This window comes from Aptenodytes forsteri, unplaced genomic scaffold (assembly GCF_000699145.1).
Source record: "Aptenodytes forsteri isolate BGI_AS27 unplaced genomic scaffold, ASM69914v1 Scaffold213, whole genome shotgun sequence".
Lineage (NCBI taxonomy): Eukaryota > Metazoa > Chordata > Aves > Sphenisciformes > Spheniscidae > Aptenodytes > Aptenodytes forsteri.
The window spans coordinates 1,147,694-1,175,053 of record NW_008795522.1 but is presented as its reverse complement, the minus strand read 5'-3'; the positions used below and the strand labels follow the sequence as shown (position 1 = coordinate 1,175,053).

At 47.3% G+C, this 27,360-nt stretch overlaps 1 protein-coding gene and 1 long non-coding RNA gene across 3 annotated transcripts in view; one reads left to right on the top strand and one right to left on the bottom strand.

Annotated features, from left to right (window-relative positions):
* The first annotated feature begins 6 nt into the window (after window positions 1-6).
* Window positions 7-23,959, top strand: KLHL12 (kelch like family member 12). Of its 2 annotated transcripts, XM_009281893.1 has the most exons (11): window positions 7-198; window positions 5,798-5,951; window positions 6,752-6,969; window positions 9,594-9,743; window positions 11,569-11,683; window positions 14,210-14,316; window positions 15,302-15,497; window positions 16,656-16,814; window positions 18,026-18,124; window positions 21,175-21,361; window positions 21,725-23,331. In XM_009281893.1, exons 1-11 carry the CDS (start codon window positions 13-15, stop codon window positions 21,849-21,851), a joined length of 1,698 nt encoding a protein of 565 aa, XP_009280168.1. In that variant the 5' UTR covers window positions 7-12; the 3' UTR covers window positions 21,852-23,331. The 2 variants fall into 2 exon arrangements, with proteins under 2 accessions (XP_009280168.1, XP_009280169.1); XM_009281894.1 differs by lacking the exons at window positions 21,175-21,361; window positions 21,725-23,331 and adding an exon at window positions 23,880-23,959.
* A 329-nt stretch (window positions 23,960-24,288) lies between these two features.
* LOC109279529 overlaps window positions 24,289-27,360 on the bottom strand; it is a 25,177-nt gene continuing 22,105 nt past the window's right edge. Inside the window, exons 3-4 of the long non-coding RNA XR_002086223.1 lie at window positions 24,673-24,684; window positions 24,289-24,299 (exon numbers count right to left, since the gene is read on the bottom strand). This is a non-coding gene — a long non-coding RNA (uncharacterized LOC109279529). The remainder of the gene's footprint in view (window positions 24,300-24,672; window positions 24,685-27,360) is intronic.

The following is a 27,360-nucleotide window of genomic DNA, read 5'->3' as shown; positions in this document are numbered from 1 at the left end:
GTGCCGGGCGCCATGGCCCCCCCCAAGGACATCATGACCAACTCGCACGCCAAGTCCATCCTCAACGCCATGAACGCCCTGCGGAAGAGCAACACGCTCTGCGACGTCACCCTCCGCGTGGAGCACAAGGACTTCCCGGCCCACCGCATCGTCCTGGCCGCCTGCAGCGACTACTTCTGCGCCATGTTCACCAGCGAGGTCGGTGCGCCCCGAGACCGCGGGCTGCCGCCGGCCCTGGGTGCTCCGCGGGCGGAGGAGGCAGGGCCGCCCAATGCTCGGGCTGCTCTCCATCAAGCTGCTCAGCAGCTGGGCCTGGATCCCCCCGTGGTGGCCCAGGATCCCCCCATGGTGGCTCTAGATCCCCCCATGATGGCCCTGGGTCTCTCTAGAGCCCCTCGTGGTGGCCCAGGATACCCTCATGGTGGCCCTGGAGCCCTCTGGATCCTCTCCCGGTGGCCCTGGGATCCCCTTGCGGTGATTCTAGGTCTCCTCATGGTGGCCCCAGAGCCCTTTATCATGGCATGGTGGGAGCTGGGACCGTGGCTGCGGTTGGGGCCGTGGTCCTGAATCATTGTCTGCTGCATGACCAGCCTGTGCACCTGCGAGCTGCCAGCCTGAGCTGGCAAACCGGAAGGCTCTGATACATTTACTAATTTTTCTAGTGGTGGTTTATGGTCTTCATGCCTCTGGGCATCTTTCTTGGCAAGGGTGCCAGGCCTAGTGCAAAGCTGTGCGAGCCGTGGTGTGTGTCTTAGACCGGGTGGTGAATTAAGGTAGCCCTTTAAAACTGAAATGGAGGGTATTTAACTCATGTTCTGGTCTGTGTTTCGCACTGGCTGATCAGCTGGTACGTGTTGGGTTGTGCTGTTGCTCTTGCGAAGAGGATGCAACCTCTAGCACTGGGGTTGGGGGGACACTATAAGCCCCCGTTGCTGTACTCGGCAAATCTCGCTTGTGAGGAGCGTTGCTCTCACAGTACTTACTGTATTGACTTGCACTACCTGCATGCTATTTTTCTGAATCACTGAAAGGTAATATTTGAGCTAAAGCTAGCACTCATTCATGTTGTTTACGAGATGCTTTGCCTGGCTTTGTCTTTTATAAGTTTGAATCAATCTTTGTGGCTTTTTCTTATAGAAGGTGCTTTCCTTATCCTAGCAACTCCCCATTAGCAGGGAGGAAAATCACAGAGTGGCTCAAAGGTCCTAAAGACCTCCCTGCTAGCCCAGTAGTCCTTGCAGGAGAGAATAATTTTCTTCTTTGTTTTATCCAGCAGTGAACACTGTTGGCAGAGCTGTCTGTGCGCCTGCTTCTTTCAGTGCTGTGTCGGGTGAGCAGGTGTCATAGTTTTTATAGTCCTGTGCAAAGCAACCAAAAAAAGACATGTGTGGTCTGACCACATACCAATATATTTTCTGTCCATGTCTTCATGAAATTTGTAAATTTGTCAGGTTTATGCTCTTTCTCTGCATAAAGGAAATGTAATTTTAAAAAAAAATACACAAAGCAAATTCAGTCCCTGGAGGCTGAAGTTCTCTGTTTACCAATAGCTTCAAGGAGCACAGCAGTACAGCAGACTGTCTCTGCTTCTTTGTGTTTGCTTCTATGTTCCTGTCAGTGCTTTTGACTTCCTGGACTTTATCTAGGCAGTATACAGAGATCCGATCACTCTGTGTGCTACAGAATGTCCTTTGTGGCTGCTAACAAAGGCTGAGGATTGGTATACTTTGGATCTAAGCTGGGATCGTCTCTCCTTCCTTCTTTATACTCTCATTTTAACTGTAACATTGTAGTGACCTTAATTCGTAGATGTAATTCTTCCTAGAAAAATAAGTGCGCCCAGTGCCCAGTGGGCACGATTGCTCGATCTCTCACGCTCCCGAATTGCCACTGCTTTAAGGGTTTTACTTCTTTTGCTTAGTTTGTATTTCTTCCAAATTTGCTTTTTCCTATGGAAACCCCAAAATGGCAAACCTGCCAAGTGGCACACACAATTACCGAGTGTTTGTGGGAGAGCGTTCTTTCCAGGAAATGACAGCTTGGTAAGCCTCAAAGTGGACCTGCTTCCTATGTGTGTCAATGACAAGTATGTTGGTGAGCGTCAAGGGGCAGCATTTGGTTGCTCTCCAAACACTTGTGGGTACAGAGTGTTTTGGTCACGGCTGTAACTTGAGGGAACTCAAAATGCCGGATTGCATAATGGACTAACAGTCTCTGCGAGGGCTTCCTTTGCATTTCATCGCTCGTCACCTGTGAATTTGGGGACTACTTGGCTAGCTGTAATGTGTGGCTTTTGTCAGACTTGGGCTACACAAGGCTTTGTTCAGAACTGATCCCTGGGTTATGTCCACTGTCGTTCATGATGTTACATCTGTGCATGGCCAGTGTAGCACTGAGACTGTCATCAGAGGTTATCATCATGAAGAACTGCGTTTGCCAATCCCTGTGTCTCTGGTTTCCTTCCTTCTCTCACTTCTGGCTTTAACGTTTACTGTAAAAAGTTCTGTCTTACTTAGTATTAATTTCTTCCCATTTTTCTGTTCCCATTTTCCAGAATGAGGAGAAGCCGCTGATCACCTGTTGAACCGCTGGCTTTTGACAACACTTTTCTCTGCCCTTGTGCTGAGCAGTGTGGGAAAACTGAAACGCCCATCAGTTTTACCTACAGGGCTCTTCCTTGCAGTGAAAATTGAAGAGCAGTTTTAGCAAATGCTCCCCTGGATCCTAGTTTTGCACTGTCATTTCTGTCTTTGTTTGGACAAGTTAGCCTAACTCGAGATATGTTAAGAGCTGATCATTGGCTCCACGTCAGAAAGAAACTAGTCTGTCTTCTCTTGGAGGGTATGTTCTAGAAATTGAAGGGGTTTTTTTCCCCTAGAACATGGAGAAATAGTCGTCTTATTCTGAAAATAAACAACTTCTGTTTCCAGGTTCTTACACGGTCATCTTCACTGTACTGTGAACACCTTCCAGAATGCGGTGAGCCACATATTAGCACTGTCATGCCAGCATTTCTTTTCCCCTATAGGTGAGAAGAAATTGGAGGGGTTTATTACAACATACTTTTGTGTACCTGCATTAGTGAAGGCAAAAACAAGAAGTGGCCTTAGATAAGAAAGTGGTGCCAAAATTTTAGGCCCATTCTCCTGCAGAATGAGTTGCGTGATTTATGGATGGAATGGGAGACAGCAACATCATGTTTCACAACAGAGCTATGACCTGCAGCCCCTGCCTTAAGGCTTTCAGCAACTTAGGCATCCTGGGGTGAAACCCCTGATGTCTCCAAGTGACTCTCCTTAACTATGGGAACGTGTTTTCCTAGATAGCTCCAGTTGATTTCTGGATCTGTACTGCTGCATACTTTTTATGTCATGTTAGAAATGTGCTTGTATGAGGGAGTATCAATCCCTTATCGCTTTACTTCCTGCTGGTTAGCAGAACTCTGATATTAAACAACAAAGGGGGAAACTAATCTGAAATTCTAACAGCAGAGATGCAGAGAAATGTCTCGTACCGCTAAACACCTGCAAAAGGAAAGCTGCTTGTACTGTGTTTTGATTAGCATTGTATGACCATAATTTTGCCTTGCTTCTGAGTCCAAATATGTGGATGTATTGATAAAAGAGGGACGCGCTCTGTCCCAACAGCACAGCACTAACACTTCTCAAACACTGCATATGCAGTCTGGAGCTACAGCTCAGAGACTTCATGGGATGTTCAGAATCAAGTTGTCTCCACTCTGAGATCCTTCTCACAGGTATGATGCTAGGTTCCCAAGTTATTCTGCATCACATATATTGTGTGAAGTTACTTGGAATATTTTCTTCCAAGCAATCTTAGCACGTGAGTAAACTGTGAGCCAAATAACAACCAAGTAGTGGAGTGTACCAGAAGTACAAGGGAAGCAGGAGGTGATTATCTGTATAGTATTAGTGTTGTCCCCATGGTTTGTGTTTTGTATAAAGAGAGTATGTGCATGGCTGATTATTGAATATTGGTTGTGGGGACAGGAGCTTCTTCACCAGCTCCAAGCCGATCTGTGAAGAACAGATGTCTACAGCTTCTACCTGACGCAGTGTAATACATTACCAGGAGGTCTGGTGCCCTTGTAATCTCCTGTCAATAGATGTTTGTAACTTCTTATCCTCTTTCTTCTATGCATGTATGGTCTACATCTCCATTTGCTTGTTGGAAACATATGAACATCTGCTCTGATCAGTTCTGACCTTTGGTGACATCTGTGGCCTTTATCTGTTGTACCAAAGAGCTTAGTCTTGTTTTGGAAATGTTTTGTCTAGCCCAAGTTAGGAACTCATTTTAGCTTCTAAATGCAATGCATGGCCTGTCGTACAGCAGGTCAGACAAGGTAATTTGCTGTTCCTTTCTGACTCGGGATGCCATAAAGTTTGTTCACTGTGTCAACAGAGTTGAAAGGCCTCTTCCCTCAAATTACTTCAAGTATCACCATTACCTCCTGTGTTTCTCTACTGTGAAGTGTATCTCTCTGCATCATAGAAATGGCTCAGTCTCAGCAGAGACATTTCTTCCCTTCTGCTGCTGTGTCATCAAATGCCTCTGCAGGAATATCCTTGACTGCTCTTATTTTCTCTACTTCTGTATTACCTCGTTTTTCCCCAGCTGTGGCAGATTCTAAGCCAAGTGATCATGCTTTGATCATGCTTTCTGTTCACTGAGTCTCTGCTCAATCTGTCTGTAACCAACTTCAGGCTCATTGTTGGCAAGAAAAGCCATGGGCTTTCAGCTGAATCGTGCTTGCACTGATACTGACTACTCTTCAAAAATCATGGGAAAAAAGGTTGGGTTTGCAGCGTGCTGCATGGAGACATCCTTCTGTTGAGGTCCATTCATGCTGATGAGCTTGCAGCTATGTGCAGGGTGTGATTAGTGAGTCCACCTGCTAGCCCATTGTTCATGAATCATCAGATGCTGTGCCAGCAGCTTTGTGATGGATGCATTGAACCACAACGCTGATGCTTTGTGAAATATAATCTCAGTTTTGTACCTATAGAGGTGCAAATTTGGTGGATTCATGGAATTTACTGTTCCCAAAGATTGGCTGTTGAGAGGGTTAACATTCCTTGGAAAAAATAATTATTCCAAAATGATGTTATCTTAGAGGTAATAAAATGGTCAGGGGACAAAGTCAGCATTGTATCAGTACCATCACTATCATTTTACTTTCAAATGTTTAAGCTAAACCTACATTTAACCTTTAACTCTGAACTTTCTGGCCTATAAATAGTCATTCTTTTTAGGAACCTTCACCATAAGCTTGCAGAATGGATCAGGAATTGAACAGTTACGAAAGATTTTTATTTGGTTTGGTTTTAGAGCGGAGCGGTGAGGTGGGGACTCCATGTACACTGCAGTGTGTCATACGCATCCAGCCCAGGGAGGAAGCCCCCTGAACTGTTCCTTGTAGTAAAGCTTGGAGTTACTGCATGGAGGAGAGAGTTTAGTTGTCTTGCACAAATGATGCATGTAATTTCTGCTATCTCTAATCTCAGCTTGCTGGTTTTACAATGCAGTTGTAAAACTGTTGTATGGATCGTCCTCCCGATCCATAATGAACTTTGTCTCTTTTACTCACCCTGTAAGTGAATTCTGTAGGGAAATTCCCTCCTTTCCCTTATTCTTTCAGTAAGCACAGGAAGAGAAAGTACAAATCTCTGTTGAAACCTCTCTGACAGATCACATTTTTTAAAACTGCTGAGCATTGTTGGCTTTTTCATCACATTACTGAAAAATAAATCTTTGTCTCACTTCTAATTTACAGCTTTCAGAGAAAGATAAACCCTACGTAGATATCCAGGGACTGACAGCCTCCACCATGGAAATCCTGCTAGACTTTGTATATACAGAAACTGTTCATGTGACAGTAGAAAACGTCCAAGAATTGCTCCCAGCAGCATGTCTGCTTCAGCTGAAAGGTAATTGCCAAGTACCGGCACAAATTGCACAATTGCTGCTCTTCAGAGATTTGGGTTGTCTGACCTTCTGTAAATGGAAGACATGTTGTGGGAGGCATGATATTTATAAATACTTATGTCAAATTTCTGTTGTCTTGTGCACTGTGGTCTCATTGGTAGAGGAACTGCCTTGGGTGGAAAAAAAGGTGATAAACCAGGTTATTGTTCCATGCTTTGGGCTACTGTATTTCTGCGTGAGAATTCCCAGGAGGAACTGTGGGCTGTATAGCACACAAATGTTACAGCTCAGTCGACTTATAATAATAAGCAAATCCTTGATGTCATTTGACCCGCCATCATAGTATGTCTGGGTTGTAACAAACTGGTTGATGTCATTGAACGTGCACCTATGGAGCTACCCCAGGCAATTATCCCAAATCCCAGGCAACTATCAAAATGACAGTGGAGAAAACCTAGAAATCTGGTAGCCATATCCACTAGCATATACATTTTTTGTTTATAATCCATGAAGCTGAGTATAACTCACATTTGAGTCTTTTCCTAGTATCAGATTTATTTAATTTTTGTGTTTAAATAGAACAGCCAGAGATCAAAACAGCCCCAACGCATGGTCTACTGCTTAGCGTTTTCACGCCCCTCCAAAGAAATATTTGCATGCGTGTGTTTCTGTAGTATTTTTAAGCATGATATTTGAGTTGGATTTTCATTATTGTTTGGAACTTTCTCTTCTGAAGCCCTTTCCAAAGCAGTGGATTGATAGTAAGCGTGCAGTGCTTATTCACCCCTCCAATTTTCCGTAGGTGTGAAACAAGCTTGCTGTGAGTTTCTAGAAAGCCAGCTGGATCCATCAAATTGTTTGGGCATTCGGGATTTTGCTGAGACACACAATTGTGTTGATCTAATGCAAGCTGCAGAGGTCTTCAGCCAGAAACATTTTCCAGAGGTGGTTCAGCATGAAGAGTTTATCCTCTTAAATCAAGAAGAGGTTGAAAAGCTCATCAAGTGTGATGAAATTCAGGTAAAACCTGAAAAGTACCGTTACTGTGCAAAGCATTGAAGTAAAACGTTGAAACCAGTCAGAAATTAGTCCATCCTCCTATGGTGGACTTCTCACGTGGTTCCTGAATTTGAATTTTAATTTCCAGGAAGCTTCTAATTTTTTAGCCATGTAATCTGAAATCGATCAGTAACATTTAGCTTCTGTGTAAGAATTTGTTGTCACACAAGTGTTTCTTGCAAGTAAGGCCATCGCAGTTAGCTACCTCTGCAGAGTTCTTGTTCCCTTGTCTCCTCCTTCCCCTGGAGGAGCTTTCAGAGGTTACAGAGACAAGTTGTCTCAATGCCTACATTTCAGAAATACCCCCAAGACTTTAACTTCTATTTGTAGACCTTTGCATGCTACTCAGCAGCACAAGGAATGCATGTGTCATCCCAGGCATTTGGGTGTCCTCTACTTTTACAAGCAGCAGAATGCACGATGGTGCAGGGTAGTCTGAATCTTCAGGGAGTTATATGCAGATTTTGTTCCCTTAAGGTTAGTTTCTGGAGGATTTACTATTTGGCTGGAACCTGTCAAATACTTTTTTCCAAATTTTCTATGAATATGTATGTTCTTGAGAATTGAAATAAGTTGAACGTTCCTTGATAATGGGGAGGAGGGGGCTTGTTTTTTTTATTGAGATGGACTTCGTCGAGAGTTGATGTTTGCTTCTATTCTAAAAGAAGTGATTGAAGCAATCACTATTCAGAGTTCACAGTAACATGAACTCTTAGAAGCAAACCAATTATCTCTGGTGGAATTCCTGAAAAGACAATACAGGGGTAGCCAGAGGAGAATTCTTGATGTATGCCTTGAAAGTGGCCTTCAGCCAAGCTGACATCCTCTTGTTAATAAGTCTGCTTGACAAAGAGCATGCAAGATAGCAGTGAAAGACCCTGGCACAGGCCGAGATCAGCAGTGGAGAAAGGCTGAGTGTGTTTGGTGTTTAACAAGCTGCAGTTTTAATGCTGTGAGGGTTTGAGCTTATGTGGGTTGTGGCGAGTACTGACATAACGCTTCTGGACAGCAAAGAGGAAATAATGAGGAACTTGAGAACGACCCAGCCAGACTAATCAGATGATCCACACAGCCGAAGTAAAATTCATTGTGGATGGGAAGGACAGATTCAGGCCTTGCAGACACACAGTGAGGTGTGCATTCATTGTAATAGCTTAAGAAGGTGAACGAAGCAAATCTAGCTGTTGCTGTGCCAGTGCAGAGGTGATGTGGAGCACCCTCGGAAAATCCCCTGGCTGTTCGAGACATATAATGGCAGGTCCTCACTGTGATGCTGTGTTTAATGTTACTCATCGTTTATCAGAAAACAGAAATTATTTCACGAACAACAAAACTGTTAAATATATCAGAGGACAGTCAGTTTGGGAGGGGATAAAATGATGTGGGATTATTGCATTTGAGGAGGAGGTGGGGAAAATTGGAAACAGTAAAGTACTCTGCTCTCCTTTTGTGAGCTCTAATTGTCCTTTCCCTGTTATTCAAATAGAAAGAGGCCATTTCAAATTACACAGTAACAAATATAAATCAATGGCTTGGAAGAATTGCCTTACGTAATTAACCTCTGCGGCTCCCTGCTTCAGAACATTCTGCAACAGACGGCTTCAAACTGAACTTCAAAGTGTACCAGTCATATATCGGTGGGAAGGCTCAATCCTCTTACTACAATATCTCCTTTTATCTTCATATTTAATAACAGTTAACAGCCCTCATGACATTAAATTCATGTCTGATTTGCTTTTACGTTGGATGATCTGAAGACATGCAAAAAGAAAACCAAGCCTAAATAATATGTTATAGAGCTTTTTACGGTTCTTTTGCTTTTGGTAATCATAGATGTCCAAAGCACCTGAGGTTCTCTAAAAGTATCAAATTTAGATGGTTTAGTCAGCGTAATCTTTGGAAGTGGTGTAAGCACCAGCATGTGCTGGTCCAAAATGGAGAGAGAAATAAACTAGTCAGAACAGTAACATTCATGCCCTGGGGTTCACCACTCTGAAATCCAGTTGTTTATAGTTTCTTAAATGTGGATTGAAAGAAAAAAAAAAAACCTTAAATGTACCTGGTATGGCTCGGCGGTTAAAGGGGCAGTGCATGGGCACAGGGCTGCAGGGGGTTAAGTGAGACACTGCTCCGTAAAAAGGAAATGTGATTCTGATCATCTTTATGATGGTACTTTGCATTTTGCAGGACCATAACTCCTGCTCCGCTGAGAAGTCGGGGGAGCTGCCCTGCTCCCCGTCTCCCCCGAGAGTCACAGCCTGTCACTGGGCTCTCTCAAAAGTGGTGGCTCCCAGCTTCTGGCTCTGTTGCGTACCATAAAGCTTACTTTTCTGGCACTCGTACTGCCAGTTGTTGATCTCAGCTGTAAGGAAAAAAGAAATGCAGTTTTAAGGAAAAGGAAATGAGGGAATTTTATAGTGCTTGTAAATACAGCTCATAGGAATTTCCATAACAAACTCTTACTTGAGATGTCCTGCTCTCTTGCTAGCTGTGAAGCAGTGTCAATAGCCTGGAAGTTGTCCGTTCCACAGCAGTTGCTGAAATATTATCCTGCAGTCTGATCAGTGTGTGTCTCCTCTTTCCAGGTGGACTCTGAAGAGCCAGTTTTTGAGGCAGTTATAAACTGGGTGAAGCACTCGAAAAAAGAGCGGGAAGCATCACTGCCAGAACTGCTGCAGTACGTGCGCATGCCGCTTCTCACCCCCCGCTACATCACAGACGTCATCGACACCGAGGTATCGGCAGCCGGGGTGCATGGACACAGAACAGCTGGGAGCCAGTATCTGTGTGCGATTGCCGTGTTCCCTGGTTAGACTCCTGCTGTCCTAACAGAACATGTTAAAAGCTGCTTTCTCTGCTGATGCTTTTTGATGCTGACACTACGGAGTTGCCCCTGTTCAGCTGGAGTGCCCACTGTTTTACTCAGAAGTAGTTTGCTGTGCCAGCAGTTACAGCATCCTACTTTTCAGCTGGGAGAGTGCCCCATGCAGGGCAATTAGTCAGTTGTCTCCCGATATATGTAGCACCTTTCTGTTGTCATCTGTTATAGTTTTCTAACAGGTGCTTTCTGCCTTTCATTCGTAAGCGCTAGCAGGTCTCCTTCTCTAGGCTGAAGGCTGCTGGCATGCGATCCTAGGGAGGAAATGGCTCCTCAGAAATTGTTTCAGGTGCAGATGGCAAGCAGGTATCTTTGAACGAGAAGGACAGCAGCTGTGTAGGTCCAAGGCCAACACACAAGTCAGAGCCATATCTCATGATGCTTCTTTGTGTGGCTGGGGTGTTGCAGAGGCAAACCAAAATGTGTGCGATGATAAGAAATAATTAAGCTTTTGCAATGGAAGTTTAATTCCAAACAGGAAGCGATGCTGACCCCATGCAAGGTTTGAAAGGAAGGCACAGAGAAGTTCAATCCAGCATTCTGGTTTGATGGTGATGTGAGGTAATCAGTGGTCGCTAGCCCTTGTCACCTGACAAGTGCTGAATGTTGAATGACAGACTTCTCTACATAAATGGCTGATTTAGCAACATTCATCTCTAATGTGATATAGCTGCCTTTTACAGATGTTCTTAAATAAGGGCAGCTAACAGGCAGTTAAGTTGTGCCGGAGCTAAAATGTGTTTAGTCAGATTGTTATGGTCCACTTTAAACTGAAATTGAAGCTAACATGAAAGGGACTGGTACCAAAACAATTAGATCTGTTCCAAAACCAGCCTAAGATAGTGTCTATACAGGGCCTCAGCTTTCTTACTGCACAGGATGGCCTCTCCAGACTGAAGGTGACACACACTGGTGGGATATCATCATCTTGGGACAGCATGGAGAGTAGAGTGTTGGCCCTGTGTGCCATCATCTGCTCTGAACACCCTGGCCTTCTTGCACAAGCACCAAGAACTTGTAAAAGTAAATCTTAACTTATTGCAGCAGCATATAGCACCAAACACCCAGAGGGAACTGAACACTGAGCATTCAGGGGAGATTGGTCCAGGCCCTCAGCAGGTAATTACACGGCATTATGCAAGGAGGAGATAAGACTGTCCTTGGGCTGCAGTGCCCCCCGCTTCTTTTAAAGAAGACCTTACTGCTTCTGTAGTCTTTTCATAGCTCCATGTGCACAGGGATCAAGCTAATAGATCCAGCAAAACTGCTTCGTTGTGCTGTGCTCCTTGTTTCTTCTTTGATGGCAGGTGCATGCTGGGAGTTGATTATGTGGGGCAGAGCCAGCCAAACTGATTTCAAGTGTAGTTTCACTGCCAGTCCCCCTTCTCAGACATACTTCTGCTGGCTTAAGTGTAGCAAAAGTGGCTTTTCCTTAGTTTTCCAATATAGTTATTTTCATTATGGAATCTTCAGTGCCAGGCTTTGCGCGAGAACTGAGCCATATCTTTTCAGCTGCAGTCCAGTCTTAGGTTGTCTTTGCATTTCCTTGTGACACTACTAGCTACAGCCTGCACACAAGCCATTTTAATGCTGTCTGAACTGATGAGAGTTGGCTTTAGGACAGTTCTTATGAGTGATCTTAAAATACATTGCGTGTACCAGTGACTCATGTTTTTCCTCAGCCTTTTATACGATGCAGTCTGCAGTGCAGAGACCTCGTAGATGAAGCTAAGAAATTTCATCTTCGACCCGAGCTCCGGAGTCAGATGCAAGGACCCAGGACAAGAGCACGTCTAGGTGAGCAGCAAAGGAAAGGACACTGAGAAGGTCTGGGGTATTGGCAGGTGTTGTATTATACACCATGTCTAGCGCCTTGTAATTGCACCGCAGTGCTTCACAGCAGTAACTCGTCGATCCACAGTCCCAGTGGTACAGAAAGGGGACTGGAGCAAAGGACAGAGGTACGTTTTTTTCAGAGCACAATTGCTTAGTGGCAATGCAGGGACTAGGTGGTTGCCTTTAATCCCAGGCCTCTGCTGTAACCATAAAACCAGTCTCCTGAGTTGTTGGTGCTTCCAAATGTGTTTGTCTCAGCATGCAGCTGTCCAAGAAGCGTGGGAAGAGTTTCTTCCTGTCTAAAAAGGCAGGTATCAGTGTCAGAAACAAAAAGAGCTGCGAGGTGAGAGACAGCTGTGTTACAGTGAAGCTAAGTTTTCAACAGGGAATCTCGGAGGGGAAGGCACAAGGAGGGAGATGGAGAGGTCCCTCTTTCCTTTCAGAGGTACTTTTCCCCTGCCCGCCCCAGTTGTGTTAAGGCAAATAAAAGATCATTTCTTCCTCTATTTCAGTAACTCCTACCAAGCACAGTCACTAAATAGTTGGGAAAATGCTTGGCTTAGGGCTGTAAGCACTTGAGAGCAACACAAACAGTAGGAATGACCTGCAGAAGAAGGAAGAGTATTTTACTGGCTTCTTCATGACTGTGGCCGTTCCTCACCTGATGCCCCTTCTGTTATCTTCACACTCACTCTCTGGACTGTCTCTGCCATGCCTTTATCCCGGGCGCACTCACAGGGCACTGCCATCAGTGCCAGCATTGACCGCTCTTCCTGCAAGCAAACCTCCCTGCGTGTTCTCCAGTGCTGCTGCTTGTGTAGTGGAGAGGGACCCTGAAAAACCCTTCATGGCCATTTCCTGTTATTAACACTGTTTTAAGGGACAGAAAGCAGTTTATCCACTAAAGGAGGAGGGCAAATTAGGTTTGTCAGAGAGACAGGTTGATTAGATTATCAGAGAGACAGGTTGATTAGATTATCAGCCTGAAGGGAATGTTGTTGTGATGTGGTTTGACCTCCAGCATAGTCCAGGCCACAGCGTGTCTCCTGCTTTTCTGGGAACATCCTACATCGGTTTCAATGACATGCAGTTCAGCTCGATCTGTCATTTTAGAAAGACGCATTTCATTTTGTTCTTAGTTGAAATGCTTCACCTGATAAAGCTGTCCAAGAAGCGTGGGAAGAGTTTCTTCCTGTCTAAAAAGGCAGGTATCAGTGTCAGAAACAAAAAGAGCTGCGAGGTGAGAGACAGCTGTGTTACAGTGAAGATAACTGTGGTTTGTGCACATCACAAAACTGTTTTATTGTTTAATTATACTGGCAAAAACTGTGCACCTTATTGCTAAGGTTCATCTTCTGGATTCAGCCCTACCTTTTTTAATTAATTCAATACCATCTGCTATCAGCAATGCTCTTATCATGTGTCACTTATAAACTGTGATCAAGTTGTGTATTAACTTTCTATGGGATAAACTGAAATGATTGCACTTTTAGCTGTCATACTGTACAGGAGGCTTTCCTAGTTGTTGTTGGAGCTCTTTTGTGAATCCTTCCCAGTTATTTTTTATATTATTCTCCTTAATCTGAGGTGGCAGCTGTTTTGCTTTGTGACAGACAGGGTCTTGTTAAATCTTTGTTGCTCAGCGTTCAGTCCTTCTGCAATGAAAAGCTGAGCAGTTCTAAACTCTAGTAAAACTCCCTGTTGCAGAAAGGGCCCAAGGGATTCAGGGGATGCTCATCTATTTTTAAAACTATGATAGAAACCTACCGCTATGGCAATCGTTACAAGGGAAGTTAAAACTCACCAGGTCCCAAGTCTTATTTAACTCTCAGGGAGAAAATAAGAAAAATTCAGGGACAATCTCAGAGAAAAGAAAGTAGAGGGAAGGCAACTTTCAAATAAAATACAAAAGACTTAAGAGACAATTCCTCTGAAAATATTTCATTAATTTTTCAGGCTTTAGTCGGCCTGACTTGTTTGTCAGTGAAATGGTGAACAAAGGTGTCATCTGGTCTGGATGTCATTTGCAAACGAGGGGAGAAGGCCCTGTTTTGTGAGGAGGCTGCAGGGAAGCAGCCATCCTCCTTCAGCTTTCTTGGGGTGGCAAGAGGTTTGAAAAAAAAATCGTGGAAAGAATACAGAAGAAGATATTATCGAGCCAACTTCAGCACCTAACTTAGCCAGCTTGTCTTCTCAGAGTCCCTCTAACGAGGAACAGCCCTCCAGCAGACAGCTCCTGACACCTGAGTTAGTCTTACGGCCACGCACTCTGGAAGAGTTTCTCTCTCTTTCTCCCCGCTGAGGATAGAGGGAGTCCAGGTGACTGTACTCAGGTTAGGTGCCAGCTTCAGAGTAGTGATGAGAACAGAGATTTAGAGGTGACTCGTTGCACCAAGGAAGGCTCAGAGATTCTTAGGGTGATTCCCTTGAGGTGACCCTTTGGTTGTGAAGGGATTGACTTGACTTTGCTCTCCCTCTTTGCTTTAGGAGCTAATGAAGTCCTGCTTGTGATCGGCGGCTTTGGCAGCCAGCAGTCACCTATTGATGTTGTGGAGAAATACGACCCGAAGACTCAGGAGTGGAGTTTCTTGCCAGTAAGGGACCATTTTTGACCACCACTGGGTTGAACAGGCTGTGATCAAACACTGATCCTGTAGCAGCAGCTACATAACATTCCTTTTTGGGCTCCTCTTTGTGTTCTGCTTAGAATTTCTGCCATAAATTCTTTAGAGTTGCTGAGGTTTACATAGCAAATGCTGAAACCGCTTCACGTTTGCAGATTTGCTGAGTAAGCTTTGTATAAGAGGTGGTTGTCATATTTCTAATCAGATGAGCCTACAGAGACCCACATCCTTGTTGTGGGAGTGAGAGCTATCATGTTTCTTATTGAAGGGGTGTTAAGCTTTAAGGTTAGTGATGATAATTGAAATGTCAATAGGAATAATATAATCAGTCCTGCTTTCAGGCAGGCTGCATGATCTCTCTGGTTTCATTGTATCTGAGCATAACGGGAGATAGTAAGGAAGAGAGAATTCCTGCACTGAGGACTATTTCTATCCAAATTTAAAATCACCTTTATCTGTGTGAAAAGGTGGAGAACTGCCTCTTCTTTAAAATCGCTAATCACAGAAGACCCTGTATCACCTAGTGTCCCAAAATTCTGTTCTTTTTTGGAGGCTAAAAGCTTCAGGTATTTTCATCAAATATTCCGAGTCTCCGCATTTTCCCATTAACAGTCTCTGCAGGGAGCCAGTGGGAGGCACACAAACCCCCGAGATGCATCAAAGATTCAGTAGCGGCATAAGATAAATGACATTTAATGCAAAATATTTTAGTGCAAAGAGGCCTGGCCATGAGAAGAGAGCGTGGCAGAGAGAGAGTACAGGCAGAGGAAGGCAGACGCAGTCATTAAGCATTTTAGCCAGGGCTGTATCCTTTAAATCCATAGTGCTGTTTGCCTCTGTGGAAGTGGGCCATTTTCCAAAAGAGCAGCAAAAGAGGATGGAAGAACAGCAGTTGGTCTCCATGCATCAGTATTATTTCCTCTCCTTGACCTTTTTATTCTTTTTACTGTTTTAGAGCATCACCCGTAAGAGGCGCTACGTTGCTACAGTGTCCCTGCATGATCGGATCTATGTGATTGGGGGGTATGATGGTCGCTCCCGTCTCAGCTCGGTGGAGTGCTTGGATTATACATCAGATGAGGATGGTATCTGGTACTCCGTGGCTCCGATGAACGTACGGCGAGGCCTGGCGGGAGCCACGACCCTTGGAGGTATGTCCTGGTCACCGTACTGACAGGGCAGTACAGCCTGTTCAGTTCTCGTCCTGAAATGCCCTGAGCTGGCATGTGCAGAGTGGGATGGCTCCAAGGGAGGAGGTGAGTCTGAAATTCTGGCTTCTCATCATTTGGATGTAGAAATGGAAAACTTGCCCACATATCCTGAGAGGAGCTCTGCCTCCGCTTCATTCTTAGGGCGTGTGTCTGTGCATCGAGGGAAAGGAACTCTATGAGGGATTATGGAGTGGGAAGCTCTCGGGGTGGTGACAGTGTCGCGTATTACTGAGCACAGGACACCAAGTACAGCAATAACCATCCGGCACTGGAGAGAGGCTGAAACTGGAGCATGTGCAGAGGAGGATTCTTAGGACAGACTTGGAAGAAGAAAAGTACTTTACTGAGCAAACCAGAACACTTCAGCTTGCTTATGCTGGCAAAGCAAAGGCTGAGAGGGGATATGATTGTTCTCTATGAGTATAACTTGGCATGAGAAGGAAATGGGCAATATAAGAATTGAATACTCTAATAAATATTCTGTGCTTTAATGCTTGTATTAGAATATCTTCTTAATAATTAATATCGATTAAATATTATTCATTTAGATTGTTAATCTATTCTAATGAAAATTCTCTTTAAAATGCAGCTGCTTTGTAGATGACAGATTTGTGAAAGCGTTGCATGAATTAGGTTATCCAGTATAAGGGACTGATCTTGATGATCCAGACATGTCTTTTGGATCTTCTTTCCTTTGCTACCTGTGTGTTTACTACCTTGTCAGCATTTACTTTGAGGAGGTGCTGACAGGATGCTAGTGATAGGCAGGGTTTGGGCATGGCAGCGTTTCAGTACGTTCTGCAGCATGAAAAAAATAACTGGGGTGTGCATGTTCTGTTTCATCCAACAGCAAGAAGCAGATTTAAGGGCCAGATGGGTTTTACATTTGTTTAGTTTGTTGGGTCTGTGAGCAGGCTAATGCAGTGAGCTAGGGTGAAGAGGCTGGGTTTGTCTCAGCTTCGAATGTGCCAAGATCTGTAGTTGTTCCTGTATTTTGCAGTCCATGTTGTAGGCTTGCTCCATCTGTGAGGGCCGCCTTGCTCTATGTGCATGCTTGATACTTACCTTGCTGAGTCCAACCTCTGTCTAACGTTGCAGACATGATCTATGTTTCCGGTGGGTTTGATGGAAGCCGACGTCACACCAGTATGGAACGATACGACCCGAACATTGATCAGTGGAGTATGCTGGGAGACATGCAGACAGCACGGGAAGGAGCAGGGCTTGTTGTAGCTAACGGAGTTATCTACTGCCTCGGTAGGTACCCTTAGGACCTCTAGGCGTTCTACAAATACTTGCTTTTTACAGAAATGACAGTGCAGATGCTGTCTGTGGGGAGCACCAATTATGTCATGTCCAGGTTAGAAAAGAAGATGTAACTTCACTGCACTGGGCGCTGCACAGCTCTGTCAGCGAATGCAGCCTGTTCTCACCGTTACCATCGCGATGGCTTAGACTGGAGCTGCCGTAGAACTACAGTAAATGCTGTCAGAAGCAAATTGGACACAATCAGCCTACATTTGAGGGACGGCTGAAATGCGGGGGATGAGCAGTGCCAGCTGAGGTTTGCGGAGACTAGGCAGTGGCTAAGATGCCCTAGAGATGAAGCAGATAGCCACAGGACAGAGGGTGCATCTGCTGCACACAAAGCAATGTTGGCTGTAGTGCTCCAGAAATGGATCCTGAGCTGTATGTGTTCCAGTTCCTTTCCGTAGCGCTCGTTTCATTTTCAGAGACCCATGCCAGCTGTGAATACGGTGAGAGTGCTAGAGAGCAAATCACTCTGAAGACTTCAGTAAGCTTGTTCTGTAGATACACCTTCTGGGCCCCCGAAAAGGCAGGCCTAGCACTGCACCCACATTTGTTACAGTCCTGTTCCTGGGGAGTCACAGATATTGGACACTGGTTTATGGGTTTCACTTCCTTCTCCCAAATTCCTCTTCCTCACACTGTCCCCCGAGGCAGATGCCAGCATGCTGCTCCTTTGCTATAGCTGCACAATGAGATTTCTTGGTATCCTCTTGTGAAACAGCTCTTTGAGACATCCCAGCCTACACTGTGTAGCCTCATAGCGTCAGCTGGCGGCTGCAGCACACAGACCGTGAGCCAGCGCCAGGTCTGGAAGCTGTACATCTGCTTTAGCAGGACAGCATCAACATTGGCATTAGCATGCTCAGAGGCAGCTTTGGGCAGCGTGGTGCTAACCTGGTTGTACTGGTTTGGAGAGGTAATGCTCTCTCCCAGCACGGCCCTGTGCAGTGCAGGGGCAGACCTTGCTCTGAGCTGGCTCCAGTCTGGCATTGCAAGCTGCAGAGATCCTCTTTGGTCTGCCAGCCCCAGCGCATTGTGAGTTGTGCTGATTGCGGTGCAACACCGTGCTAAGGATGCACCAGGCATGTTATTGCTCTCTACACCGAAAACGTTTTCCAGACGTCAGACTCATGGTTTGCTCCTGTATTTTGTTTCAGGTGGCTATGATGGGCTGAACATACTGAATTCTGTAGAGAGGTATGATCCCCACACCGGACACTGGACAAATGTCACCCCAATGGCCACTAAGCGCTCAGGTAAAAGCCCACAGTGCCTTGAGGTCAAAATGTTTTGTGCTGCACTGAGGAAGCAGTCTGCTGGCTTGTCTTGCTACCCTGGAGGATGTCGACTGGCCCCAGTGGGTGGTTTGGCTTTGAGAGGGGATGATTTTAGGACATGCTGACTTAACTCCCCAAGAGAAAGATTAATTTTCGCATGCCTGATGTCTCCATCCCATGCTAACATGTGTATAGAGGAATGTGGAGAGGGGCGTTGGAGGTTACAGGGAGGGAGAGGAAGTCTTGTGTGACTTCCATAACTAGGAGCAGTGCACGGCTTGGAGAAAAGCTAGCAAGGAACAAACTACAGACCATAGTGCACAATAATGGGACAGTTTGCTAAGTCGGTGCTCGTCAGCTGCACAGGACACAGCAAAGGCAGGAGTGCTCTGGCAGGCCCTCCTTCATCTGCGCTCCGCTTTGTGAAATGCTGGGCATCAGCTCCTGGGGCAGCACTAACGCAGAGAGCAGCACTGCCAGAGCAGTGTCATGCTGCAACAGTCGTACGCTAATGACTAGAAACATGGTGCAGTCACACATTAATTACCTGCCACCAACTCTTAGTTTGTCTTTCCTGCTTTGCGCCCTGCGCTTTACGTTTGGCAGCTGTATCTAGGCGAAAAATATAGTTTAAATCCTACTTTTGGAGTAACTTTCTGTCTCAGCTCTCATTCATTTCTCAGAGTTCCTGTGGGGCTTGTGCAGCTCCTGTGTGCTCAAGTGTTGGCACTCTGCTATTGCACTGCGCCTCAGGCCGCCTGCCCCAGATCTTCATGGCCATGCTAGCGAGCAGCTGTGGCCATGGGCAGGATGCTCGGTGCCTCCACAGCTTTGTGGTTCTCAATGGAGTAGTTCTGCTGTGCTTACAGCCCTCTTTCAAAACCCTTTTGAAGTTGCTTTTTCTCTAGTTCTTTCAATAAATGTCCTTTACAATTAGCGTAGGCAGCATTGTTTCTGTTTGTTCTCTGCTGCAGTGTTCTTGTTTAGGGACAAGAGCTGGTTACTCAGTTAAAACTGGTCTCTGTTCTGAAAGCATTTAAGCTTTTTTGTGCCTGCAGTGGCATTCACCAAAACGCCAAGCTTTAAATATTTACTCCTGTGACAGGGCTATTCCTGTTAAGTATGGGTTGGAAAGTATTTCCCATATGCCAAGAATGGATTTGATTTAGAAGTTGGTCGCTTTCCACATCCAGGAAGACCCACATACAAACACGTGATAAAATCTGTGGGTTTTCCTATGTCAGAGGCAACATGCGAGACCTATCCACAGATCTCTAGAAGGCTTAAGGATGAGACGGCTTTCCCCAGGGGGTCTGCTGTGTGCACCAGAGAAGATGGCTTCTGGCAAGACCAAAAGCAAAGAGTTCAAGGGGAAAGCCTTTTATAAAAAGCATTTCCCAGGTCCATGATAGCTTCCCACAGAACTCAGAGGCTTTTGGTAACAATGCCTCGGCCCACAGAGCAGACTCCTCAGTGCCACAAGCGAGCAGGAACATTGTGAGGCTCTTGACCCCGGCACTGACTCAGCCAGGTTCCTTCCTCAGTGCTGTGACCTGGAGCACTGAGGCCTGAAATTGGGGTGTGCCCGAGAACATTTTTTGGCCCAGGTTTTTGTGCTGCCACTCTGTGGTACTAACACCCCAAACTACTAGTAGCTTAGATACCAGTTGCACTTGCAACCTCCATCCTGGTATCAGTTCCAGTCCATCCATCCTGGTGACCTTGGACCCTGTAGGACTTCTTTTGCCCCGAGGCTTCGACACTCTTTCTAGAGCTCTCTGCTTGCGGGTCTTTGAATTCCAAGAAAGACCAAGACTAAAAGTAATCTTGCCTTTATTCACAGAGATTGTCTCCTCCTTGTTTCTCTTCATCTCTTAGGACAGATTCTGGAGGTAGGCCACCCCTCAGAAACAATGGCCGTATTGCATTGCTAGACCCAACCTCCCTGATTAGGCCTTGGTCTGGTCTCTCTTCTCAGCCAAAGTCTTCCTCACCGAAGCTATCAGAGAGGCCATCGGGGCAGCCTGGCCATTTCCAGCTGTTTTGGTGCTCTCAGCAAGGACAGACACTGAGGTTGCATTTAGTGGAACAGAAAATCTCTTATACCCTGTTTGTAAAAGAAACAGATTGGTGCCCAAGAGCTGCAGGGTAGCTGGCTTGTTTCCTTCAGGATATTCATCAGTGCAACATGTTGATGGTAACAGCCTGACATGGTTTACTCTGCTCTCGAGATGCAGCTCAAAACAGCAGTGGCTGAGATCTGTGAGTGGCTTGGCAAGAGCACCGAAGGCCACTAAGTGCATTGTTATCTTACTTGCGTTCTTTGGTGCTTTACCTGAAGGGGGCTGCAGATGAGGAACAGAGGCTGGCAGAGGTTTATTTTCTGCTGCTGTCATAAATTCCCAGTTGGGCCAACTGTACTATTGATTGCTTTTACTGGGGCAGGTGAGAACAGCTGTTCAGACAGATGCTTTGGCCACTTATGCCTCTGTGACTGTGCAGTGGACACCAGTTTTCGTTTCCCTGCCTCCCAGAGGAGCAATGTCAAAGAAATCCCTCCTCCAGCTTCACACGGAGCAGCATCATTCTCGTTGTAACAGCCAGGGACTGGTTGACACCAGGGAGCCAGAAACACCAGAGAAACCTGTCTCTGTGGTGACAGAGTCCCAGCCGGCTACCCGCCAGCAGAGCGAGCCTTGTGCTGGTCTGTTCAGGGAGTCGGGGTGTCTTTCAGCCAAGGTGAACACTCATGTTGCTACTGCTGCCCTGGCTACGGTGTTGCTCAGTCCCCCTTATGCCAGAGATTCAGCAGCATTTGGTAGAGTTACAGGTTTTCATGTATCGTATTGGAGACAACAACAACAGAAGAGACTGGGTTATGACAGCACTTTTGTGGGAGATACGAGCATAAGAAAATGTCCTCTGAAGAGGGAGGAACTGACTTAGTTCAGCCTCGTAACAGCGAGCCCCAGGCACGGTGCTGATGGTGTCGCTCATGGGTGTAACTGTGCCGCCTTGTCTCTCCCCAGGGGCTGGAGTGGCTCTGCTGAATGACCATATTTATGTAGTTGGTGGGTTCGATGGGACGGCACATCTCTCCTCGGTGGAAGCCTATAATATTCGCACTGATTCCTGGACAACTGTAACAAGCATGACAACCCCCCGCTGCTACGTGGGAGCCACCGTGCTGCGGGGAAGGCTGTATGCAATCGCTGGGTAAGCGGCTCCCCTGGGCTGGAGAGGGAGATGCCCTGCACATCTGTTTGCTGGAACAAGTGAGTTTAGGTGACGCAGCCTGCTGCCCTGTTTCAGGTGGCCTCTCCTCGCATTTACATTTCAAGCTTTATGAGAGGAGACAGCCCACAGAGTCACCATGCCCAACCTAAATAGGCAGAGTGATGGTCCAGGGCCAAGGCAGGCAGGAGAGCAGCAGCAGACAGCAAAAGGGAGCCTAATGCAGTGGTTTTATTTCAGGCCATTCCTGCTGTACGCAGCTGTCCAGCCTCCCGGGAAGGAGTCTGGACACCTCAACCACTTCCTTCAGCAGCATCCCTCACCTGTAACTTTCTGTCCTTGCAGATATGATGGCAACTCACTGCTGAGCAGCATTGAGTGCTACGATCCCATCATTGACAACTGGGAAGTGGTAACCTCCCTGGGGATGCAGCGCTGTGACGCTGGAGTCTGCGTCCTTCGGGAGAAGTGATCTGGAGGGAACTTACAAAGAAGAACAACCTAAAAAGTCTCAGCTGGAGGAAGAGTCCCAAGTGATTTGCAGTGACTGTTCTTGAGAGTTGTGGATGCTGTGGAAATAGGCACCAGAACAGCAGCTTTCTGTGCTGCTTTTGACTAGAGCATGTGCATAAACGTGTTCTCTCAGCAGTCATTTGAAATCGGGGGCTCTGTGTGAAGCTGGCGAAAGGTGGTGAAGTAGGTCAGGAGAAGCTGCATTCTCTGCTGTTCCTGTGGCTAAGTCTATCGGCAGAGCAGAGATGCCCCCAGGCTTGGCATCAGCCAGCCTGGTGAATGCTTCCAAGGACATGTACATACAACTGGGTGGTCTCTTCAGCCGCTGCAGGAGCACGCAGGTCCTCTGGTTGCTCTCAGCCACATGGATGTGTGAGGGTGAATCCAGCTGCTCTTATGTTCCAGCTTCAATTCATCTTGTACATACTGAATGTTTAAACATGCTCCTCAAGCACACATCAGTGCAGAGCCAAATTGAGTGAGCGTGTGTAAGGGGGTCCTGCACTGTAGCTGCGTCTGCAGGTTCCTCACAGGTCTGCACACAAAAGGAGTCGCAGATTAAAGCTGTCAACTACTGAGACCCAAAAGCCTGAGGCTGCAGGGGGCAGAGGGCAGGGGGAAAAGCTCATTGCCTGGTGTAGAAGCAGGTCTGCAGCATTCGTGCTCTGATCAGGGGGCTCAGCAAGGTTCATCACATCATATTTCCCTCGAAAAGCTTGACAGACCCAGCTGCAAAGCGCTGCATTTTCTGGCAGCAGGAGCCTTCCTGTGGTGCGGCAATGCCTTTGCTCCCACCCCCGTGGGGAGATCACCTTGCAGAGGCTGAGGCCCTGAAAGTAGGGACACAATTGCTACTATCCCTGTAGATCTTGCTGGTGAGTGACTGGGGTTCGTCCCTGGACAGACCTCTGTCCAGCGCACCCACGTCAGCCTTTCAGTCAAGTTCATTGTGTTGATTTTCCTTTTACCTAGGATTTTTCTGCTTCCAGGGCCATTTTGGAGTGACGTCCAGGATTCCATTTTGCCCTTTGTTCTCAGCTGTTTATTCCCCTGCCTTGTAACTCCACATCCTCTTACACTAGCTATCCTTCGCCTGCCCCACGAACCCCAAGTGAGAGCTTCATCACTGGCTCGCTAGAGCACTCTCTCCTCAGCATGTCTCCTGCCTTGCTGCGTTTCTGGGAGCACGGGCTCTCCTCCGCCATCAGCTTGGCCCCCGCAGTGCCTGGGCTCTGTGTAGTGCTGCTCGTTGAGCTTACTGCTGACTCCTTGCTTGGGGGACAGGGTGGGATCAGGGACGTGGTAGCATGACTTAATTATGCACTTTCAGCCAATGCTCTGACCTTCTGCGTTTGTTTCTATCACACAAGTGTTCTGTGGTTTTGTTTCCTATGTTTATTTTTTAATGAAAATATAAAGAATAAAATATTTCCTGAGCCAGTGGGAATTTAGCTTCTGTTCTCTACCTTCAAGACATTTGTCTAACTACTGTGTGGAGGGTATGTACAAACCCGGTGTTAGACCAGGCAGCCACCTTCAGCTGTGCCTCTGCCCTGCAGCTTCAGTGTGGTAGTAAAAAACAACTGCTCCATCTGTTGAGATCCACGGCACAAAAACCTGTCAGGCCTGGAGGACTTGCTAAGTGGGGGTGAATTTGTTGCAAGATCTGCTTGAGAAGAGTGTGGCAGCAGAGATGAGGAAAAGGCTGATAATACTGTTATAATAGAGTCCACAGTTGCAAAAAATAACAGCCCCTTTGTCCGCCACAGAAATGTGGGATGAATGGAGCCCGGTATTAATTCGTCTATCGATGGTGTGGCTACAAAATACCTCTCCAAAACCTTCTGTTGATTTCAAGGCAAACTGCAGCGTCCTGCTCCAGCAGCCTTTTGATGACTGAATGCTCTCCCCACCGCCTGGTCCCCCAGTAAACACCTGACCCATTATTCTAGATTTCAAATAGCCTCTCCTGACATGTCTCCCTCAGGATGAACTTCTCTGTCACTCCTGAGCCAGCGAGAAGTATGTGAGGAACCAAAAAGGTAAAAGGACCCGCTTGGGAGAGTGCAATATTCACGAGAAAGCACTCACTGATTTCGTACGTGGATCTGTCTTACCCCGTGCGCCTCTGACACCAGCAGGAAGACAGGTACGTGGAGGGCGACTTTCCAGGCTACCGAACCTGGAGCTGTCAGTAGCTCCTCCTTCCCTTCCCCAACCAGCCCTGCTCTCCTGCAAAGGCCTCTGGGGGGATTCAGCTCCAGAACTGGCTAGTACTGGAAAAAAAAAAAAAACACGGGTCCAGCGTGTGGTTCTGCTGAAGCTCAGCAGATGAAGCGCCAGCGTCAGAACTGGGTCACAGCAGGACATGACCCTATTCACAGCGGCCAGCAGACCCCATCGCTGCCTTTCCAGGACAAGATGTACTGAAGGGTTTGAAGAGGAATTGGCATTTCTAGCTAGATAATGGACAATATAAACCTTCAAAATGGTCTGCATCTGTGCATAGCTAGAGATGAGAAAACTCACAAGCTACTGTTGAAGGTAAAACAAGGGTCAAAATGTTCTGCTTGGAAAGAAGCTGGTATTGATTCTGACAGACCAGTAAGAATGAAGCTCTGCTCCATGAATAATCTAGGAGAAAATGCTAAAATGCAGAATTAAGCATAAACTTTCAACACCAGACAGCTCCCACCCAAGAATGTTAAGGCCCCTTTGGGTTGGTAGGCTTTTCTTTCTTGAGAAGTTCCAGAGGACTGTAACGAAGACAAGCCCCACACCAGCAGCCGGCCCTGAACAACCTGCCCAGCTCAGCACAGCCTTGCCCGGCGGCAGTCGTGGACCACAGGCTGGGAGACGGCAATGTAGTCTTGTGCCGCTCAATGGGGTTTTATGGCAGTGGATTTTGCCAAAAAAACTTCATCTCAAGTTAATTTGACTAGCAGGTGGTATCGAGGTAAGTGTTGATGCAACAGTTAGCTTTTGACTTGCAACTTGAATGGACTTCACCTGGGCCAGGAAGAGGGCTTACTTTCCTCTCCCCCCATCTGATCAGGATCTCCATCCCTACCGATTATGTTACCATCTAAATTAGTATGTGCACACTTAATACAATCGAGTTGAAGCCCTACAAATGTGTTACTTTATGTCACGCTACAATCAGGGAGGCAAGGGCCTTTGCTTCATGCCTCCTCCACCGGAACCTCCTGCACCCACCAAACGCGTGGGCAGGAGCAGTGCTTCCTTCGGCTGGTCATGGGAGGCTCCGAAGTTCTGGAGGGGGCAAGTGAAACCGAACTCTCACTGCTCAGGTGCCTTTGAGGCAGCACGGGCTGTCTGGCTCTCAGGACACAGCGCACTGCCTGAGCAGGGATGGAGCCAGGGCTCCTGGGCACGTTCGCTCTGGGTCGTTTTTGTAAAAGTGGTGTTTGCAGTTAGACAAGAAGAAATCACAGAATCAAAGAATAATTGCGGCTGGGAGAGGCAATCTGGTGGTCTGTAATCCTGCTCGGAGAAGAGCCAGTTTGGATCGGGTTTCTCAGGACCTTGTTCCATTGAGTCCAGAGTATCTCCAAGCACGGGGATCCTGTGACTTCTCTGAGCCCCTGAGTTGCTCTGGCTGCAGAGCAGATCTGAATCCCTGTCACCAGCCGCTATTGGGCACTGGCTATTTCTGCAGGAAACTCCTGCACTGTGATAGTGGGGAACGGCTGAACTGCAGGAAACCTTCTCTCTGGTGCCACAGGCACCAAACCCCATGGAAGGAGGACACATCTGGGGCGAGGGAAGATGCAGAAACTTGACAGCATAGAGCAACCTCCTCTACAGATAAACCTGCTGCCTGCGCCTGGCATTTCACAGAGGCAGAGGAAAGCTGAACAAAGTTGCTCAGGGTGGGAATTGGAGACGGCAGAACTGAGGACGTGTAGAAATGTCCCCCCTCTGTCACCACTCTTTAGGGGAAGTCACTGTACTGTAGTGAGGACAGGACCAAGTCTCAGCCCCTTCAGCTCACCGGAGCCGTCGCCGAGTCGCACGGCTGTGCCAGTCACTGCCGAACAGCTGCGGGTGCAGAGTTCCCCCCTCAGCGCAGTTCCTCAGTGAATGGAGACGCCCCGGCTCCTGCTCAGCCACCAGCCAAATTTTTTGCCTCTTTCAGGCAAATCAAGACCTTTCTGCGGTTGGTTTGTGACTGGCTTTTGAGCAGCGGGTGCCCCAGGGCTGCTTGCGGTGGGTGTTTCTGAGCTTCACACCTCCGTTATTGCATCCACTCCCCTCTCGGCTCTGCAAGCGCTGCTCTGGCTCCCAGCCCACATCCAGAGATGGCTCAGGTGCTCTGATGCTCCATACACTGTTCCTGCCTTACAAACACCAACCTGCTTCACAGACTGTGGGGTTTGTGTCTACCAGCCACGCTCACCTTGCAGCTCATGGCAGGGAGCAGAGCTGAGGCCGACAACGCAGCATTCAAGACTGCGATTGCCCAGGCTGGAGCCCGAGGTGAGCAGCTGGATTGCTGACGAAATCCTGTATCTTTATTTAGTACCTTGAACATCAGTTCCCATTTCTGGCTTCTCCTGAGAGTTCTCAGGAGCAGCCAGTCAGGGCACAGCGAGGTAGCAGGAGAACGGTGTATATTTACAGTAAATGGTCTGGAAAAAGCAAGAATCAGGGCTCTGCTGGGATCTGTTTTACTCCCTAAAGAAGCAGTGGCTACAGTCAACAGGCCTGCTTTCAATCTTTCCAACAGTGCTAACAGCGGGCCGCTAGCAGCGGGTCCTGAGATCAGCACAAAGCCAGAAGTGCCTCAAAGATGCTCAGTGAAGAGCAAGCCCAAGAGTCACTTGGGCCCCGGGACCTCATCTTCAGCACTGCTGCCTGTAAGCACTGACACAGCCTGCTGCTTTTCCCAGGCTTTTCAGGGTCTGGCTGAACTCTGGCTTCCTCTCCTGGAAAACATCTTGCTCTGAATGTCAGCACCTTGCCCCTTTCAGTGCACTCTTCCCCTCTCCTTCCCCATTTCTGAGGGGTTCTCTCTGTACCAAGCAGCTAAGCGAGCTGCTGTGTGCAGCAGGAAGAGCGTAGCCCAGGCTCTCAGAAATGCTGATGCAATCGCTACACGCAAAATACGCACAGCAGCTTCGCAGGGACACAATTTCCTTTTGTCCAGCATCAGCTGAGCTCTGCTTTCTCTGGCCGCTGTAACAGAAGTCAAGCGTCTCCAGGTTCCCATGCCCGGGAAGCGACTGTCGCCGATGGGCCCACCTGGCAGCCAAACGGACTTTCGCTGCCAACTGTTCACCACCAGCCTGTGACACAGCCGCCTTCTCACCGGGATCCTCCGCGCCCTACTGCTGCCCAGCCCGCGCCGCCCCCCCATCCGCAGAGCGGGAACGGGAGGCTTTGTCAGGCCCCCCTCGCTTCACCCGTGCCTTGGCAGAGGGGCCTCCGCAGCGGCTGGCGGCGAG

Coding starts and splice junctions, on each gene's coding strand:
- KLHL12 (XM_009281893.1), top strand. CDS start 13: ATGGCCCCCCCCAAGGACATCATGACCAACTCGCACGCCAAGTCCATC. Junction 14,317..15,301: donor AGGAGTGGAGTTTCTTGCCA/GTAAGGGACCAT, acceptor TTACTGTTTTAG/AGCATCACCCGTAAGAGGCG. Junction 15,498..16,655: donor GGGAGCCACGACCCTTGGAG/GTATGTCCTGGT, acceptor CTAACGTTGCAG/ACATGATCTATGTTTCCGGT.